The 21,284-nt window shown below is 37.9% G+C and overlaps 1 protein-coding gene and 1 non-coding gene across 4 annotated transcripts in view; one reads left to right on the forward strand and one right to left on the reverse strand.

Annotated features, from left to right (window-relative positions):
* Polb (DNA polymerase beta) overlaps positions 1-21,284 on the reverse strand; it is a 41,276-nt gene that overhangs the window by 2,270 nt on the left and 17,722 nt on the right. For 2 of the 3 annotated variants that reach the window (XM_090353860.1, XM_090353858.1), the window contains 7 exons: positions 17,130-17,184; positions 16,963-17,035; positions 11,616-11,686; positions 9,874-9,960; positions 6,262-6,326; positions 5,337-5,476; positions 1,178-1,428 (listed from right to left, as the gene is read on the reverse strand). In XM_090353860.1, the coding sequence (XP_090209986.1) occupies positions 1,334-1,428; positions 5,337-5,476; positions 6,262-6,326; positions 9,874-9,960; positions 11,616-11,686; positions 16,963-17,035; positions 17,130-17,184 (586 nt within the window). In that variant the 3' untranslated portion in view covers positions 1,178-1,333. Of the gene's footprint in view, positions 1-1,177; positions 1,429-5,336; positions 5,477-6,261; positions 6,327-9,873; positions 9,961-11,615; positions 11,687-16,962; positions 17,036-17,129; positions 17,185-21,284 lie in introns of those variants that run through there. The other variant, XM_090353859.1, reaches the window with a different exon arrangement.
* LOC150049054 (U6 spliceosomal RNA) lies at positions 3,518-3,624 on the forward strand. Its single transcript, XR_016539055.1, has one exon. It is a non-coding gene; the product is annotated as a U6 spliceosomal RNA (small nuclear RNA).

The raw sequence follows: 21,284 nt of genomic DNA on the forward strand, positions 1-21,284 counted from the left end.
AACCTTGAGCACAAAGAGGCTGTGAGATAGTACAACAGGCCCCCTGAGTTCAAGGCCCAAGACCAGGAAAAAAAAAAAAAGAAGGAAAAAGGGGCCGGGAGCATAGCCTAGTGGTAGAGTGCTCGCCTACCATGCAGGAAGCCCTGGGTTCAAATCCCTAGTAGCACACACTCAGAAAAAGCTGGAAGTGGTACTCTGGCTCAAGTGGCAGAGTGCTAGCCTTGAGCAAAAAGTGTCCAAGGACAGTGCTCAGGCCCCTGAGTTCAAGCCTCAGGACTGGCAAAAAGAAAAAAAAAAAAATGAATGTCTATTCTTTAGTTATCTTCTATCACTTATTGAAAGGGAACTCACATTTCAGTAAAACATGTTTTCACAGATTTTGTTTTTGATAACTCTACTTAACATTGGATAACTTTGTTTTCCTACTTACGTAATTTTTCTGTTTGAAAGGTAGGACTTTCAACGTGTTTTTACTTCTGTATTTTGATCTTTTATATGTAAAAGTTACCTTAATGAAAGGCAAGCATTAAATTTGTCTGGAGTATAGAAGGCCATACCTTCTAAACAAGAATGAGCCAGACACTAGCAGCTCAAACCTGTAATTCTAGCTACTCAGGAGGCTGAGATCTGAGGATCACAGTTCAAAACCAACCCTGGGCACTTTCAAGTCCTTGAGACCCTTATCTCCATTTAACCACCAGAAAAGAGGAAGTAGTGATGTGGAAGTAGGAAGTGGTAGAGCACTAGCCTTGAGCTGAAGATCTCAGGGATAGTGCCCAAGCCCAGACTTCAAGCCTCATGACCGACAAAAAAAAAAAAGAGTAAGTTTGCATAGAGAAATTCTTTCTAATAGACTACAACAAATAGCTACAGATTCTACTGAAGGAATAAACAATATACCTCATCTTCTATGTAAATTTTGAATATATATTACAAAATAGATTATGACTCAAAGAAAAAAATAAAATTTATGAAGGTCCTAGTTCCTAAAAAGTACTAAATCATCTTCTAGAAGTGAGCCTCTGAAAGTACCTTAACTGGCCAAATTAGACACAGTAAATAAGTGTATAAGTAGTGGAATCAGTCAACTGATCAGTTTTTCTTTCTATTACTCCTATAGTAAACTATGATCATAAACACAATGAAATTCAAAATGAACACATTCACTAATAAGAACTTCACCCAACAGCAACACAATAAGTTTTATTGACTATAGTACAAGCTGGTATAGGGACCAAACAATTATTTAAAAACACCAAAGACCCTTACAAAGAAAAGGTTAAGAAATAAATTAAGACTCCTACTGAGCTGTGCCTGGGAGGAAGAACAGGCCTCATTCACTTCGATCCTTGGGTTCCCGGTATTTCCATTGGATGTAGTCAAAGATATCTTTTTCACTGTCTACTGGCAAGGGTTCTCCAGCAACTCCTACAAGTAGAGAGAAAAAAGAAATGCATTGGGTTTTTTTGCAAGCCCTGGAGCTTGAACTCAGGACCTGAGCACTGCCTTTGGCTTTCTCAAGGCCAGAGCTCTACCACTTGAACCACAACACCACTTTCGGCTTTTTTCTATGTATGTGGTACCGAGGAGTCAAACCCGGGTCTTCCTACATGCTAGGCAAGCACTGTACCAAACTCCTGGCCCCCAAAAAAATGTATTTTAATAACCATTTTTGGAAACTAGTTACCCAGGGTTCAGGCCTGAAGCTGTAAGGAACCTACTTTCAGATGAAAAAGAAAATCATTACATGGCTGAGACTATTGCTCAGTAGAAGAATGCTTACACAATGTGCATAAAAGCCCTGAGCTCCACCTCTAGCACCACAAAAAAGGAATAAAGGGAAAGAAGGAAAACAGTAAGTAAGCCACTAAAATAAAATATTTACTGCCTCTCTCCTGGGAGACTTCTGTTGAGTTTTATCATATTTGTTAATATATTTTTATTATTTATGCTAATATATTTTACCATCGCTACAAACAAAACCTGAGTATCTCGACTATAGTCATCCAAGTCTAATATGATTTTCCCCTCTACTGAACCTCTATTGTAGTCATCATATATTCTATGAGGATTCTAGTTAGTTCTAGTTAGTTTCTTTGAAGCTCAAAATGTGGTTCTTGGATTAGCAGTACTGGCATTATCTAAAACCTTCCAAAAATATGGAATCTTGAGCTGAGTATGATGGGTAAACAATGTAATCTCAGCTCTCAAGACAGTGTAACAGAGAACATCAATTTCCAGGCTAGCCTGGGCTACATAGTAAGAGCCTGTTTCTAATAAACAAAGAGAGAAAAAACAGATTGGGTACTGGTAGCTCACACCTATAATCTTAGCTACTCAGAAGGCTGAGATCTGAAGATAATGGTTCAAAGCCAGCCTAGAAAGGACAGTATGTGAGACTCTTATCTCCAATTAGCTAGCAAAAGATTGGAAGCAGAGCTCAAGTGGTAGAGCCCAAAAAGCTAAGGGACAGCATCTAGGTCCTAAGTTGAAGCCTCAGGATTAATACTACAAGCCCATAGAATTAGATCCACATTTTATATGGGCCCAAGCCATGTGTCAGTGGATACAAACCTATTTTTCAGAATGCTAAGATCTCATAGTTCCAGGATACATTGGGCAAAAGTCCACAACTCATCTAAACAGAATAACTAGCATAGTGGTATATGCTTGTTATTCCAGGTAGGTCAAGAAACATAAATAGGAGGATCATGGTCCAAGCTGGCTCAGGCAAAAAAGCAAAACTTCACTCAAAAACTAAACAGAGCAAACAGGGCTGGAGGCATGACTCAGGCAGTAGTATATTTGCCCATCAAGTATAAAACCCTTAGTTCAAACCCAATACCACACACACACACACACACACACACACACACACACACACACAACACAAAAGAGGCCAGGTAGCTCATGCCTCTAATCCTAGCTACCCGGGAGGCTGAGATCTGAGGATCGTAGTTTAAGCCATCCTGGGCAGGAAAGTCTGTGAGACTCGTATCTCCAATGAACTACTCAGAAAAGGCCAGGAGCGGTGCTAAAGCTCAAGAGGTAGAGCACTAGCCTAGAGCACAGAACTTAGAGATAGCACCCAGGCCATGAGTTCAAGCCCCACGACCAGCTAACAAAAAAGAACAAAGACCCAAGGGCCATGCATTCACACTGCAATATGAACACATTCATTGTATGCACATTGGAATAAGAGAAGCACTGTCTGAGTCACTGTAGATGAATGCCCCATTCTTTCAGGACACAATGGCAAAATTCATTCTCCTAGGCAGAGAAGAATAAATCATATAATAGTCTGTCAAATGTTAACAAGATCCATAAAGCAGAAAGGACAAATCCTTATCCTTTTAAATATTAAAGCATGGAGTTTAAAGTACCCTGATCTTCCTTTGTTTTGCTTTCTTGGTCTTGGCATGCCAAGTACTGACTCTACCATGGAGTTATACTCCAACCTGTCAGTTTTAAGTGGCACTAAATATAATATACCTGAGTTTCAGAAGTTACATACTACATGCTCGTTTTGGCAGCACATATGCTAAAATTCGAATGATACACAGAAGATTAGCATGGCCCCTGCACAAAGATGACATGCAAATTCATGAAGCATTCCTTATTTTTTTTTATTGGTTTTCTAGTCATATTTGGCAACTTGTAAATAGCCACTCCTCTCTTCTTTCCCTTACTCTTGCAATTGTTACGATATTGTAAGATTTTCTGGCTTTTTTTTTTCTTGCCAGTTCTGGGGTTTGAACTCAGGGCCTGGGCACTGTCCTTGGAAACTTTTTGCTCAAGGCTACAACTCTGCCACTTGAGCCACAGCACCGCTTGCAGCTTTTTCCGTGTATGTGGTACCAAGGAATCAAACTCAGGGCTTCTTGCATATGAGGTGAGTATCTACCACTAGGCTATGCTTGGAAATTGCTATGCTTTGAAACCACTACAACTTATGAGAGGAGCTATGCTTACTGGCAGAATCAACTTGACCAGTGGCTTAGTTATTTCCCAATGCTTTGGAAATTTTGAGAGTTGGGAAAACTCTGAGAATTTAAGCAAACCAAACTCAGAAATCCTAGAGTTGGTTGCATGGTGCCATTGGTTTAGGGGCTGAACACAGGACTTGTCTGCAGCTGAGCAAACTAGTTTTTGAGTTTGAATTTTTTTTGTCACATATTGAAATGTAAATCAGACCTAAATAATCCAAAAACTTTATTTTTCTTCTTTTAATTGGAACTTTCTGAAAAAAAATGGTTCATAAAACAATTTGATATTTAAGACAATGATGTTTTTGTCATAAAAAAAAGAAGTTACATAATGCCAGGAGAGAGTGGTTCATGTCTGTAGTCTTAGCTACTCAAGAGGATGAGATCTAAGGATCTCAGTTCAAAGCCAGCCCAGGAAGGAAAGAAACTCTGTGAGATTCCTTATCTCTTAATTAATCACCAAAAAAGTTGGAAGTGGAGCTGTAGCTCAAGTTGTTGAGCAAGTGTAGAGTACCAACTTTGAGCAAAAAAGCAAAGGGAAGGCACCTAGGCCCTGGGGTCAAGCCCCAGTATAGGCTCATTAAAAAAAGGTAATATTGAGGGGCCGGGAGTTTGGCCTAGTGGTAGAGTGCTTGCCTAGCAGGCACGAAGACCCAAGTTCGATTCCTCATAGGAAGAAGGATTTAACCATTCTAGTAGAGGTAGAAATAATTTGCTTTGAATAACACCCATGAAATGAGAATGCCTTTCCTTGCTTGAGGGGCTACAATTAACTTACATAGTCAATAAAAACCTCTTTACAAAAACTAAATTTGAGGGCCAGGAGTTTGGCCTAGTGCTAGAGTGCTTGCCTAGCATGCACGAAGACCCAGGTTCAATTCCAGGGTACCATATACATAGAAAAAAGCCGGGAGTGGTGCTGAGGCTCAAGTGGTATATAGCTCAGGCCTTGAGAAAGTCCAAGGACAGTGCTCAGGCCTTGAGGTCAAGCCCAGGACTGGCAAAAAAAAAAAAAAAAAAAACTAAACTAAATTTGGTCACCTAAAATACCTTTGAGAAAAATCTTCTCTCCAGCTAGACATTTGTGGCTCACGCCTATAATCCTAGTTACTTAGGAAGCTGAGATCTGAGGACCACGGTTCAAAGCAGGGCAGGGCAGGAAAGTCTGTAAAGTCTCTATCTCCAATTAACCACCAGAAAAACAGAAGTGGTGTTGTGGCTCAAAGTGGTAGAGTGCCAGCTTTGAGCAAAAGAGCTCATAGGCCCCAAGTCCAAGTCCTATGACTGGGGGGGGGGGGGGGGGGGAATCTCTTCCATATGACAAGGGTAGTCACAAACACAAAGACTCACCAGTAACTCCCAAAGGACGAATGGTATATTCATTAATTGTGAAACCCTTTTCTAGGGCATGAGCTCTCATATTCTTATTGAAAATGTCACTGCCAGTGAAGTAGAGAACACCACAGTAATACTGATCTTTGGGTATCAATCTAAAAAAAGAAACCACAGATAATTTTTATCATATATTTGAAATTTAATAAACATAGGACTTCAATAAACAGCAAGGAACAAAATACCTAAAACATATAATTGGGGTCTAATATCATAGAGAGGAGATTATCACTAGGTTGATCATTAAATCACCCAACTTTGAAGTTTTTAGATCTTTAAGTTTTGTTCTGAAAGAGATATACAAAAGTGAAAAGTGGTATTACTGTTAGATTAGCTGTTCCCATGAAGGAAACTACTTTGGGGCTGTGGGAGGAATCATGGTGAGCTGAAAGTAGTCCACATGTAGTCTTTACATATCTCGGGCTACATATTATAATTGGTAGGTACATATGAGCCTTCAGATTAAAAAAAGATTTGGCTACAGCATGTTTCAAAGCCCCCAAATTGTCAGTAAAAGAGGGGGGAGAGGAAGGAGAAAAGGAAGAGGAGAAGGAGAGTTGAAGAGATAAAGAAGAAAGAAAATCAAGGAGGAAAGGCTATAAAAGATGGGTGAGAAATTAAAATGATTTGAAGTGTTTTGGGGGTTGGGTCTGTAGCTCAGTGGTACAGAACTTCATTAGGCACTATGTGTTTATCACCATCTAGATAGATAGATAGATAGACAGACAGACAGACAGATAGACTGATCGATCTAGATGGTAGATGGACAGATAGATACATAGACACACAAACATTTAGATAAACTTCAAAATACTCAGAGGAAGGGAGAAATTGGTTCAAATGAGGACAGCTAAACAGGCCAGCAACAAAGTTCAAGTAATACCTGATATCAATTCTTCTGTGTGGATATTCTTTTTCATCATTTTTACTGGGAAGTTGGCAGACACCCTAAAACAGACATTTTAAAGAATAAAGATATTAAACTTAAGGCTTAAATTTAATCAAATGTTAAAAAAAAAAATTAGTCCTGTAATCCTAGCTACTCAGGAGGCTGAGATTTGAGGACTGGGGTTCAAAGCCAGCCTGGGCACTAAAGACCGAGAGACTCCAATTAACCACTAAAAAACTGGAAGTGGTGCTGTGGCTCCTGGGGTAGGGCAGCAGACTTGAGCTATAGAACATGGACAACACCCAGGCCCAGAGTTCAAGTCCCATGACTGACCAAAAAAAAAAAAAAAAGTTAGTCCTAGCTCAGATCTCAGGAAACTGAGATCTGAGATTATGGTTGGAAGCCAGCTCAGGAAGGAAAGTCTAAGAAACTTTATCTCCAATAAATTACTCAGAAAAAGGCGGAAGGCTCTACAGTTCAAGTAGTAGAGTACTAGCCTTGAGCAGAGAGGCTCAGATAGTGCCCACACGCTGAGTTCAAGTCTTGGGACTGCCAAAGGCCAAAAAAATAATATAATTTAATGGTAAAATTCAGACTTCTGAGTTCTTTCAACTTACTATAGTTGCTTCTCAGTAGTATTCTCACTAACTTCTCTTTATACTCTGATAATCACAAAACTACAGTAAACAGCAAACAAAAATTCTAATTATAAAAAACTGTTCTTTATACGGTTCTAAATGAGAAATTAATGTCAAAGAAAACACTCAAGCATGAAAGACAGAGACCAAACAATAAAAAAACAACTTGGGAGAAATAATGGTAAAATTAGAAGACAAGCCAGAACATTTACCAATAATATTCTCAGATAATAAAAGATTTTTAATCCATGAAATAGACACAGAATACTTCAGAAAAACAATGTTCTGTAAAGATTCAAAAATAATAACAGAAGTAGAAATTTGAGGAGATCTCTCACAAATTATGAGACAGACAAAACAGATGGGGAAGGAGAATAAGGAAAACAAATACAAAAGATAAATTATAGAATCATATTCTTTCTCCTCTATAAGTGAGTTTTCATTATACACCTATAGTTTTCAAAGATGATCAAAGTTGGCCTTGCCTTTTTTTTGTAGACTAGGCAACAACCCATACATATATAAAAACAGTTATACTAACCACCAACTTTTGAATTTCTACCAGGGCACTGGTGGCTCATGCTTATCATTTTAGATATTTGGAAAGCTGAGAATTTTAAGGCAGCCTAGGCAGAAACTTTTAAGAGACTCCTTCCCCTGAACACAGAGGTATGTAATTGTTATTCTACTTACAGTTGGAAGTCAAATTAGGCAGATCATGGCCATAGTCTACACCTTAGCAGAAACCAAGACCTTTTCTCAAAATTATTAGTACAATTAAGGTTAGAAGGAGCTGGGAGCTAGGAGCTGCCTGTCATCCTAGCTACTCAGGAGGCTGAGATCTGATGATCAAGGTTCAAAGCCAATCTGGGCAGGAAAGTCTGCAAAACTCAACTCCACTAAACTGCCCCAAAAAACAAACCTGTAGCTAAATTGACTGAATACATTTTCTTATCCTTTTGGTTTTCATTTTCCCCACTTCATTCTTTCATATCACCTCCTTCTTTTGTTATTTCCCATTCTAATCTTAGAGTGATAATATAATATATAATAACACAATACAAAAAACAAATATACATAATAATAAATCGGTAGCTAAGCCAGAATAAGTCTTCTTGTATGATCTATATTCATAATACATTTTTACAATGAACACATCAACATTCATCTTTCCTTTGCCACAAGACATAATCATCTATATTGTCTCCAAATTAGTCTGAATGTGGTAGCTCTAGAGTGCTTTTCTAACAAATAATGTGCTGCTTAATTAAGCCTTTTTTTTTTTTTTGCCAGTCCTGGGCTTGAGCTCAGGGCCTGAGCACTAGCCTTGGACTTTTTCGAGACTAGAGCTCTACCACTTGAGCCTTAGCACCACTTCTGGCTTTTTTTCTATGTATGTGGTACCAAGGAATCGAACCCCGGGGTCTTTGTGCATACTAGGCAAGCACTCTACCACTAGGCCAAACTCCCAGCCCCTTAATTAAGCCTTTTTAAGGTACTTTATTATTTCACAAATTAGATGAACTCTTGCTGAGTAACAGAAAAATTCTTACTTTGCATAATAAAATTACCGAAAAGAAAATAACTGCAAGATTCAGGGATTCTAGTGTTGCTAGTTTCCAGTTCCTCTACACAACAGTTATTTAGTACTCAGAGCTTTCATAAAAAATATTAAGTCTGAAGCCAGGAGCCTATAATCCAAGCTACTCAGGAGGCTGAGATCTGAGGATTGTAGTTCAAAGCCAGCCCAGGCACTAAAGTCCATGAGGCTCAAGGGGTAGAGTGGTAGCCTTGAGCTAGAGAGCTCAGGGACAGTCCCTAGGCCCAGAGTTTAAGCCCCACAACCAACCAAAAAAAAAAAAAAAATGGGTGGGGAGTTTTTTGCCCAGACTGGCAAAAAAAAAAAAAAACCATTAAGTCCACTGAGCCCAGGTTGCTCACACCTGCAATCCTAGCTACTTAGGAAGCTGAAATCTGAGCTCAGCTCAAAGCTAATAGGCAGGAAAGCCAGTGAGTCTTCTAGTTGACTACCAAAAAAGCCAGACGTGGAGTGGATCCCTAGCTTTGAGAAAAAAGAAAAAATAGCTCAGGGACAGTACCCAGGCATAATTACTAACCAGGTATGAAAAGATTTATATACTTCTGAAAATACTGAAACTCAAAATTTCAAAAAAGTTCATATTCTCAAAATGTAGGGAACTATAGAATATCTCAATGTCTTTAATGTGCATGCATGTGTGTGCATGTGTGCACAAAGACACTGACTTCTTGCTTGGCTTTTTTGTTCATAGCTAGCACTCTACTACTTGAGTCACACCTATTGAAGCTGTTTAATGACAGGTGTATATCATCAAACCTAGATTCTTCAGTTAAGTCAGTACCAAGGATATTTTTTTCTGGGCTATCCTGTATGAGCTTCCCAATCTTGGTCTACGAAGTAACTATGATGATAGATGCCCATCATCACAACCAGTCATTGATTGAGAAAGAAGTCTTGTGAATCTTACTGTCCAAATTGGCCTCAAACTTTGAACCTTCTGAGCTCAGTCTCTCAAATAGCTAGGATTACACGCATGAACTGCCTACATCTAGCTTGTGTCAATTATTTTTTCCCCAAAGTCTCAGATCTCCTATTTGTTGACTGTAATAGAAAGCTACTATGAAGTAGTATTCTGAATATATATTCAGAATGCTCACTGAACAGTCTTCAAGAGTTGTATTTAGTAATCCTAGCTACTCAGGAGGCTGAGATCTGAGGATGGCGGTTCAAAGCCAGCCTACGCACTAAAGTCTGTGAGACTCTGATCTTCAATTAACCACTAGAAAACTGGAAGTGGCATTGTGGCTAAATGGTGGTAGCCTTTGAAGGAGCTCAGGGACAACGGCCAGGCCTACCGTTCAAGCCCCACAAGTGACCAAAAAAAAAGAAGAAAAAAGAAAGTTGTATTTTAGTCAAGTTAGCACTTACCATGAATTTTGTTTCCCCCTTTGACAGAGTATCCGTAATAAAATGCATCTTTTGTAACTGTTCCACAACTCTATGTAACAACTTGGGCTTCAGGATTATAATCAAGAAAGAAGGAAAGAACAAATACTCTATTACAGCAAGAAAACAACATGGGAAAGCAGGAGGAACTGAACCCAAGGCCTCATAAGGCCTTTACCAATGAAATAAAGCCCAAGTTTATATATATATATATAATGTTTTGTGTAATTGCCTTTCTTTTTTTTTTTTTTTTTTGTCAGTCCTGGGCTTTGGCTCAGGGCCTGAGCACTGTCCTTGGACTTTCTCAAGGCTAGAGCCCTACCACTTGAGCCTCAGCACCACTTCCAGCTTTTTTCTATGTATGTGGTACCAAGGAATCGAACCCGGGTCTTTGTGCATGCTAAGCAAGCACTTTAACCACTAGGCCAAACTCCCAGCCCATGTAATTGCCTTTCTTAAGAGAAAGCTCATCTTATAAAATAATTTCCAGAAACCAGTATTTCACGATACCACCCCCAAAAAATTTCAGTTTATCTATCTGATTAAATCAAAGAAATAGCTGCTTTATCACTGGAAAAAATACATATATATAAGCTTATAAATATATATATACATATATAAACATGTGTGTATATATGTATGTAGGTATGTATTCCAAAATTAAAGTCTTTTCATTTGCAAGTTTTCTAACAGAAGAATCTCAGTACTTTAATAGAAAAATATTCCCTTAATGAAAACCTAAATGTTAAGCTGAGTATTTCTAAAATATATTAGATAGTAAGTAATTCTGAAAATTTTTCTTTTTTCCTTTTTTTTGGGGGTGGGTTACGGGGCTTGAACTCTGGGCCTGGGCACTGGCCCTGAACTCTTCAGCCCAAGGCTACCAATCTACCCCTGGGCCTGTGCCCAGCTGAAAATATTTCTTAAATTCATTTATTTCCAATGTTAGACAAGCCCAACAGTCCCTTAAGAAAAAACAATGTGTATCTCTTCTCATAAAAACTGCTTCCAGCAGAATTCTATCAGCATAAAAGACATAAATAACTTCTTAGATTAAAACAAAATTTAGGGCTTGCTGATGCAGTGGCTCACACCTGTAAAACTAGCTACTCAGAAGGCTGAGATCTGAAGATCTCACAATTAACCTCTAGAAAAGGGCTAGGCTCAAGGGTAGGGCAATAGCCTTGAGCTCAGGGACAGCATCAAGGCAGAGTACAAGCCCCACGACCTACAAAAACAAAAACAAAAAAAACCTTAGGGTCTAGGAATGAGGCTCAGTGGCACAGTATACTTGCCTAACATGTCCAAGTCCCTAAGTAAAATCCTCATCACAAAAACAAAACAAAACAATTTTTTTTTCTGGAATTTAAAGAAAAGAAAGAAAGAACAGATGCTTTTAGTAAGTATGCTCACTGCACATACACACTAAAACAAAACATTTTTTAAAATACCCAAATAGCGGGCCGGGAGTTTGGCCTAGTGGTAGAGTGCTTGCCTAGCATGAACAAAGACCTGGATTCAATTCCTCGGTACCCTACATACATAGCAAAAAGCTGGAAGTAGTGCTGAGGCTCAAGTGGTGGAGTGCTAGCCTTGAGAAAATCCAAGGACAGTGCTCAAGCCCTGAGCCCAAGCCCAGGACTGGCCAAAAAAACAAACAAACAACAAAAAAAAAAACCCAAAATGGCATTTAGAAATGACCAAGGATAAGATGGAGGTGGTACCTGTTTACTTGACTCTGAGGTGAAGTTTGGGTGAGTCAGAAGAACATCCATGTCACCACTGGACTCTGCACCTATAAGAAAAAGTATGTATGGGATTTTTCTCTGTTCATTAGATGAACAGAGAATCAAACTGAAGACACACATAGAAGAGCCTTACTTCTTATAGGCTAACTTTCTACTTCACTGCGCTTCATATTCAGAATTACTTAAAAGATTTCAAATTTCTGTCCAACTATTCAGGTATATTGATAGACACTGCAGAATCTGGGATAACAATAGTAATTGACATTAGATATATATTACATACAAGTTGTGGCATTAGTGTAAAATGTACCTAATATTAAAATGTACTAAGCTACTCAACAGTAAAAAGAATATTAAAAAAGCTCTATGAATATACACATGCATATACATACATACATATGTACATACATATACATGCATATACATACATACACACATACATACACATGCATATACATACATACGTACATACATGTATCAGACTTCTCTCTATATATGCATGTATTTTAAATAATAAGCTCTAACTTTATAAAAGTTAACCAGAAAGCTTATTTCAAATCTTACAACTGAACTCATTCAGTAAATATTAATAAAAGTTACTACTACATGATCACATACAAGAACACAGCACTTTGATTTTTATAACCATGTAACTTTAGACAAGTTACATGTAGCTGTTTAAACTAAATAAGATGAAGTTTTGTCTCCACTTACATTTTATTAAGTCAAGAACTACTCCTTTTTTTTTTTTTTCCAATCCTGGGCTTGAGCTCAGGGCCTGAGCACTGTTGTTGGACTTTCTCAAGGTTAGAGCTCTACCACTTGAGCCTCAGCACCACTTCCGGCTTTTTTCTATGTATGTGGTACCAAGGAATCGAACCCGGGCCTTCGTGCATGCTAGGCAAGCACTTTAACCACTAGGCCAAACTCCCGGCCCAAGAACTACTCCTTTTTACTTCAAGTAAGCACTTTGTGAATTGCCAGCATCACTACTCTCAAGCTATTGGGCCATTATTAAATAGCTACATGAGTGCAATCACTCAGACTACTTAACAGTCAAGCTGAGATCTAATAGCCAAGATGGTTATGGAATGACTAGTGGATGGACAGCACATTCACCATGGATATACTAAACAAAAGGATGACTCATGTCCAGGATAGGCACCCATAGATTTCATCACATGACTCAAAGCAGTATACAATTTAAAAACATACAAACTAAGCTGACAATGTGATGGCCCATAGAGTGCTTGCTTACCAAGCATAAGATTCCAAGTCCAAATGCCAGTACCACCAAAATAAATATATACCTACATACATTAAATAAATATAAAAGCTATTTATTTCTAGAATTTTCCATTTAATATTTTCAGACTGATTGACCTTAAATAACTAGAACCTCAGAAACCAAACCCAGTAACTGTAATCAAGTGCCAGTACCTCAAGTCTGTAATCCTAGCTCCTCTGAAGGGTTGAAGCTAGCTTGGGCAGAAAAGTCCTAGGGATTGTACTTCCAATTAATCAGCAAGATGAATGTGTTCTGATCCCAGGAAATCTATAGAAGCTATTATAACATGAAATTCTATTCTCTTTTTATTTCTTTCTTCTAAAAACAGAATGTCTTTTACCACACATCTACCACCAAAAATGTTTTGTGCCTTTTGCAAAAGAAAAACAAACTACATTAAGAAAATAAAACCTAAGGAATGAGAAACAAAACAGAAAAACAACTAAAGGTCCCTCAGTAAGAAACTGGATAAAGTTTGGTATACTCATATAATCAAATGTTACACAGCTGTAAAAAACAATAGATAAAATGAACATACTGAATTACAGATGTATCCAGGAGATATATATATATATATAGATCTATCTATCTATCTATCTATCTATCTATATATATATATATATAGTGCTGTGTGTGTGTGTGTGTGTGTGTGTGTGTGTGTGTGTGTGTGTGTGTGTGTGTTTGTCTATCTTGAGGCTTAAACTCAGGGCTTGGGCATTATCCTTGGGTTGTTTTTTTTCTCTCAAGGCTAGTGTTTTACCACTTATGCCACAGATTTACTTCTGGCTTTATAGTGGTTAAATGGAGATAACAGTCTCACAAACTTTTCTGCCCAGGCTGGCTGGCTTCAAATAAAAATCATCAGATCTCAGCCTCCTGAGTAGTTAGGATTACAGGCATAAACCACAGGCTCCAGCTCTCTAGGGTGTGTTTTTGGGTTTTTCACAGTCTTGGGGCTTGAACTCAGGGCCTAAGTGCTGTCTTTGGGCTTTTTCTCAAGACTAGCGCTGTGCCACTTGAGCCACAGCAAGACTTCCAGTTTTTTCTATGTATGTGGTACCAAGAAATCAAACCTAGGTCTTCATGCATGCGAGGCAAGCACTCTACCACTGGGCCAAACTCCCAGCCTAGGGTGTATTTTTAAACGAAAAAAAAGCAAGGTATACTGCTGCACATAATATTATATTACCTTATTTAAAAAAAAAAAAAAAGAGAAAATCAAGAATATATACCTAAGCCAGACTCTGGTGGCTCATACCTGTAATGCTAGCTACTCAAGAGACTGAGATCTGAGGATCAAAGTTCAAAGCCAGCCCAGGTAGGAGAGCCAATAAGACTCCAACTAACCACCGAAAGGCCGGAACTGAAGCTGTGGCTTCAGTGGTAGAGCACCAGCCTTGAGGGAAAAAAAAGTTCAAGGACCAGGCCCAGTCCTAAGTTCCAGTCTCAAGACTGGCACACCCACACCCCACTTACCCCCACACACTCATATTTAGGGCCTGGTAGTAGAGTGCATGCCTAGCATGCACAAAGACCTGGGTTTGAATCCTTAGTACCACATACATAGAAAAAGTTGGAAATGGTGCTGTGGCTCAAGTGTTAGAGCCCTAGCCTTGAGAAAGCCCAAGGACAGTACTCAGGACCTGGGTCCAAGCCCTAGTACTGGCAAAAATACAAAAACAAAAAAAAAACCCTCATGGGGCCGGGAGTTTGGCCTAGTGGTTAAAGTGCTTGCCTAGCATGCATGAAGACCCGGGTTCGATTCCTCGGTACCACATATATAGAAAAAAGTCGGAAGTGGTGCTGAGGCTCAAGTGGTAGAGCTCTAGCCTTGAGAAAGTCCAAGGACAGTGCTCAGGCCCTGAGCTCAAGCCCAGGACTGGCAAAAAAAAAAAAACAAAACCCTCATATTTAGTTATTATTCTCTTGTAGAAACATTGAAAGAATTCGCAGTGGAATAGGTATTAATGAAACAATAGGTTAGAATGAACAGAAACAAAGCAGAAGACTTGAAAATACACTCTATATCAAGGTATGTATCCATATACTCAGTAATAAAAGTAAAAATAAAATAAAAATTCATAAGTCTAGGAAGACTGTCATATTCAAAGGAGCATTCATTTAGCCTGTTGTGTATCAAAATCTAAATTTTGAAAAGCCAAGATCCTACTCAAAGAGATTCTTACTAGACTGTGGCAGGATATAATACTTCCTAATTGTTTCTAATGAATCATAACTGATTTAACTCCAATTCGCTCATTTTTCAAATATGGACACTAGGATCAATCAAGACAGACTTATCTAAAATCATATAGTAGTAAAGTAGATTTTTCTGAGAAGCCAGGGCTTTGACCACAAGCTATTGTTATTTACTAGAAATTATGAATTTAATTCATTTTTCTTGCTATATCTACTTTTTTGTCGTTATTGTTGGTTATTGGACTTGATCTCTGGGCCTGGGTGTTGTTCCTGAAGGCTACCACCCAACCTGTTGAGCCACAGCACCACTTCCAACATTTTTGTGTGTGACAGTCCTAGGGCTTGAACTCAGGCCCTAGGCACTGTCCTTGAGCTTTCTCAAGGCTAGCACTCTACCACTTCAGCCATAACATCACTTCTGGCTTTTTCTGTGTATGTGGTATACGTGGTATCAAAGAATCAAATGCAGAACTTTGAGCATGCTAGGCAAGCACTCTACAACTAGGCCAACCTCTCAGCTCCCAATTCTACATTCTTATACAAGCTATCCATAGACTTTTTTTGTGTGTTTGTTTTGTTTTGGGTTTTTTTTTTTTTTCCTTAGTCCTGGGGCTTGGACTCAGGGGCTGAGCACTGTCCTTGGGCTTTCTCAAGGCTAGAGCTCTACCACTTGAGTCAGAGTACCTCTTCCAACTGTTTCTATGTATGTGGTACTAAGGAATTGAATGGGGTCTTTGTGTAAGCACTCTACCACTAGGCCACACTCCAGGCCCCTATCCAGAGTTTTTTAATAGCCCAATAATATCTAGTAAAATTTGTCTATTTCAACTTTGAAAATTAGTACTTTAAACTTACATGAGCCCTGCAATGTTTTAAGTTAGTTAAGAAATCTGAATCATGTAGCTTTCACTTTGTTTACAATTACATAACAAACAGAAATCTGAAAACCTAGCCATTGCAAAAACTGTCTTTGAACTGGTTCTGTGAGACACTGTTCTTACAACCATTACAGAAAACAAAACTAAAAAAAAAATTAAAACTGGACAAAACTAATCAGAGTTTTACTAATATCCAGAAACCATTATTAGCATTTTGTAATTCTCTAAATCTATACATATATATACATGTGTATATATATATATGTATATATTCCCATCTATGAACAAATAAACCTGGCTAATATAGATCTTAGTAATTCTATGAATTAACACATAAATTACACTTTTTGAGGGGCAGTGCTAGTACTAAGGCTTAAACTCAAGTTCTGAGCATTGTCTCCTCGCACATGTGCACACGAGCGTGTATGCATGTGCATGTGCGTGTGTGTATGTGCGTGTGTGTGTGCATGTGTGTGCGTGTGTTTTCTAGTCCTGGGGCTTGGATTCAAGGCACAGGCACTGTTTCTGAACTATTTTACTCAAAGCTAGCACTCTACCAGTTGAGCTCCACCCCCATTTCTAGCTTTTTAGTAAGTAAGCATCTCATGGACTTTCCTGTCCAGGATGATTCGACACACTCCTCAGATGTCAGCTTCCTGATTAGCTTGGACTATAGACATGTGCTAGGAATCCCTGGCATATCCTTTAGCTTTTCCACTCAAGGCTTGCACTCTACCACTTTTGGATTTTTAGTGGTTAATTATAGGAAGTCTCAGGACTTTCCTACCTAGGTTGGCTTGTATCAGCAATTTTCAGATCTCAGCATCCTGAGTAGCTAGGATTATAGGTATAAGCCACTAATACTTGGAAAATTAAATCCTTTAATGTAAGTTTTTATTACACACTAAGCAACTTTAACATCAAGGCATGAGTAGCCCAATATCAGGAAGTAGGTTACCTCTTCTGAAACTGCCACAGACCGTAGCAATGTATTCAGAATCCACTTTTTTAACTTCATTTAGTACAATATCCTAATAGAAGAAAAATTAAGTCAGTATTCTAAAAATGGCTTTCTACCAAGTGACACTCTCATAACTAGCAAAAAAACACAATACAGCATCTTACTTGCATCTGTAACATCTCTTCACGAGGGATTCTTTTTTCAAAGTCCTCAAAATATCTAGATAAAATAAATAGAAAACAATTTTATAAACTTTAAAATTCTTTCAGAACTAAATTAAATACCATACAATTTTATACCATATGATTTTCACAAGTTAAAACTACAATTCAAGTGTTCTATGGTAGAGCACTTGCATAACCTGCTCAAGTGCTGCTTGATCCTTAAGACCATAAAAAAAAAAAAAAAAAAAGACAAATCAGGCTAGGATGTGGCTCAGTGGGCAAACCACTTGCCTAGCAAGTGCTAGGTTTCATTCCCAGTACCAAAAAAGGAAACATTCATTGAGAAGACAACAACAAAACTGGAGCATATGGTAGGAAGCCATCTATTCCTCAGCTAGATCAAAATCCTTAAGTGCAACCTTTGCAATATTCCAGAGGTGCCATCTAAATTCATCTGCAAATACATTTAATATTCAAATAATATGAATAAATAAATGTAAGTTGGTACATATTTTAAAAGTACACTGCACTCTATTGCTAAGTTAAGGGATATAAATTTACTGTACCTCAAAACTGCATAAATGTGAATAAGAGATTTAGGTCACTACAAGGTAATAATAATGTACTGTATGTTTTTCAAAAGGCTAGAAGGATTTTGAATGTTTTCACCACAAAAAAAATAATTTATTATAAATATTTGAAGACATGGTGTTTACTCTGATTAAAATGTTATGCAGGGGGGCTGGGAGTTTGGCCTAGTGGTTAAAGTGCTTGCCTAGCATGCACGAAGACCCGGGTTCAATTCCTTGGTACCACATATATAGAAAAAGCCAGAAGTGGTGCTGAGGCTCAAGTGATAGAGTTCTAACCTTGAGAAAGTCCAAGGACAGTGCTCAGGCCCTGAGCTAAAGCCCAGAACTGGCAAAAAAAATAAATAAAATAAAATAAAATAAAATGTTATGCAGGGGCCGGGAGTTTGGCCTAGTAGTAGAGTGCTTGCCTAGCATGCATGAAGACCCGGGTTCGATTCCTCGGTACCACATATATAGCAAAAAGCCAGAAGTGGTGCTGTGGCTCAAGTGGTAGAGCCCTATCCTTGAGAAAATCCAGGGACAGTGCTCAGGCCCTGAGCTCATGCCCAGGACTGGCAAAAAAAATAAAAAAATAAAAAATAAAATAAAATGTTATGTAATGTACATGTATAAAATATCACATTGTATTCCATATTATATAATTTTTGCATTTATGTATCAGTTTAAATTTTTATTTAAAAAAATTCAAATTCCTATGGAAGTATTTGAAAAATTTATCCCCAAGCATGGATAAACCCAAACTAAATAAAAGAAGCAAGGTACAAATGACTACATATTGTATGATTTCATTTATATGCAATGTGTAGAATAGAAAAATTGCACAGACAAAGAATAGTGGCTGCCTAAGGCTGAGCAGAGCTGGGAAAGTATGTCAAAGATAAATGGGGAATGACTGTAAATGAGTATGGGTTTTTCTGAAGGTAACAAGAGTTCTAAAACTGACTATAATAATAGTTGTACAACTCTGAATATACTAAAATTCTTTGAGTTGTATGCTTTACATAGGTATATGTATAGTACAACAATCATGTCAATAAGACTATTACATAGTATCATAGTATAAAATATCTACATACATGTCTAATGATATCTGTTCAAATCCCCAGCTTCTTCAGAAGATCTCTATTTACTATGTAAACTGCAAGGAAAGACCCAGACCATACTATTGTCTTACTGGCTCTTATTGGTAACAATATATGTTTACAGTATTTACATAATGCATCAATAAGAACATTTAAGATCATAAGACAATAGGAGATACATATAGTACTTATGTGATACACAAAATTTATTGACACTGATACAGGAACATATTATTCCTATACTTTTATTTAGGTGTTTGTGAAATCTCTCTTTCTTTTTTAAATGTATATTTTCATGTTCAGACTTAGGTGTTAGCTAAGAGTACGGCTCAAGAGATAGAGAGGACCTCAGTTCAGTCCTCAGTACCTAAAAAAGAAAATCTTATGTTTACATGTTTAAATCCCTGAAAAAGGGAATTAAAGCAGAACTGAGGAAATGGAAAAACCTCCCATGTTCCTGGATTGGAAGAATTAACATCATGAAAATGGTAATCTTGCCAAGGGCTATCTACAAATTCAACACAATACCCATCAATATCCCAATGTCATTCTTGAAAGTAATAGAAGAGGCAATCCAAAGTTTCATATGGATTGTTACACTATTTCACCTTGTTATCTGATATTTTTTATATGTGCTTAATTCATTATTTGAAATTGGATAGGAAAGGGGGGAAATCAAGATAAGCAGGGGGAGAGTGGGAGGGAAGTGAGGACCATGTCATGAGAAAGGGTATCAATGTTTGTGAAGTCATGCACTTTCTATCTGGTGAATATAATGTAACCCTTCTATTAATCACAGTAAAAAAATTCTTTAAAAAATCTAAAAAAAACAAAAAAACACAAAATTTCATATGGAATAATAAAAGACCCCATATAGCAAAAACAATTCTTAGCAGAAAGAATAGCGCAGAAGGAATTTCAATACCAAACTTTAGACTCTATTACAGAGCTATATTGACCAAAACAGCGTGGTACTGGCACAAGAACAGGCCTGAAGACCAAATGGAACAGAACTGAGGACCCAGATATTAACCCACAGACCTATGGCCACCTAATCTTTGAAAAGGGAGCCAAAAAAATAGAATGGAAGAATGACAGCCTCTTCAACAAGTAGTACTGGCAGAATTAGTTAAGCACCTGCAGAAAACTAAAGTTGGATCCTTCTTTGTCACCCTGTACCATGATTAACTCCAAATGGATCAAAGACCTCTAGGTAAAAGCAAATACACTGAAAACTTTACAAGAAAGAATAGGAGACACACTTGGTCTCCTTGGCACAGGTCAAAACTTTCTTAATAAGGACCAACAAACACAACAAATCAGAGAAAGTCTAGATAAGTGGGACTCCATTAAACTGCAGAGCTTTTGTATGGCAAAGGACATGGCTAGCAAATTAACTAGAAAGCCTACAGAGTAGGAGACGATCTTCACTAACCATACAATGGACAAAGACCTCATATCTACAGCTCAAAAAATTAAATCACTCCAAAACTAATCTCCAAAGTAACAACCATCCCATTAAAAGATGGGCCAAAGACTTAGAGAGTCTTCTCTGAAGAAGAAATAGGAATGGCCTATAGACACATGAAGAAATGCTCGACATCTCTGGCCATAAAAGAAATGAAAATCAAAACAACTCTGATTCCACGTCACTCCAGTTAGAATGGCCAGAATCAAGAAATCTAATAACAACAGATGCTGGAGGGGATATGGCCAGGAGAGATCCCTACTACATTGTTGGTTGGAGTGCAAACTCATTCAACCACTGTGGAAAGCAGTATGGAAGTTCCTCAAAAGACTAAACATAGACCTCCCCTATGACCCAGCAATCCCACTCCTTGGCATTTACCCAACTGTCCAGAAACAAGGACAGACTAAATCCAATAGCACAACAATGTTCATTGCAGCACTATTTACCATAGCAAAGATATGGAACCAACCCAGATGTCCCTCGGTTGATGAGTGGATCAACAAGATGTGGTATTTATACACAATGGAATTCTATGCTGCTGTCAGAAAGAACAACATAGCCCCATTTGTAAGGAAATGGAAAGACTTAGAAAAAATCATATTAAGAGAAGTAAGTCAGACTCAAAGGAACATAGGCTCAAATGTTTCCCTCATTTGTCATAATCAGTAGAAACCTTGGGCTCTCCTAGCAGAGATTTACAATAGAACAAAATCTAGATACATAAGGCCATATAGTATGAGATAAATGAAAGGACTCCAGGATATAGAAACAAAAGCCATATAATGAGTGATTGTTGTCCTTAATGTACTATGTTATCTCTCATCTCTTTTGCTGTCCCTTGGTTATCTCATATTGTTACAGTATTTCACTTTGTTATCTGATATATTGGATATATGTGTATTTGGTTATTTGAAATCGGATAGGAAGGAGGGAAAACAAGATGAAGGATGGTGGTAGGAGGCGGGAAATGGGGACCAAGACATGAGAAAGGGTATCAATGTATATGAAG

Source organism: Megascapheus bottae, chromosome 20, assembly GCF_031878675.1.
Source record: "Megascapheus bottae isolate mThoBot1 chromosome 20, mThoBot2.hap1, whole genome shotgun sequence".
Classification (NCBI taxonomy): Eukaryota; Metazoa; Chordata; class Mammalia; order Rodentia; family Geomyidae; genus Megascapheus; species Megascapheus bottae.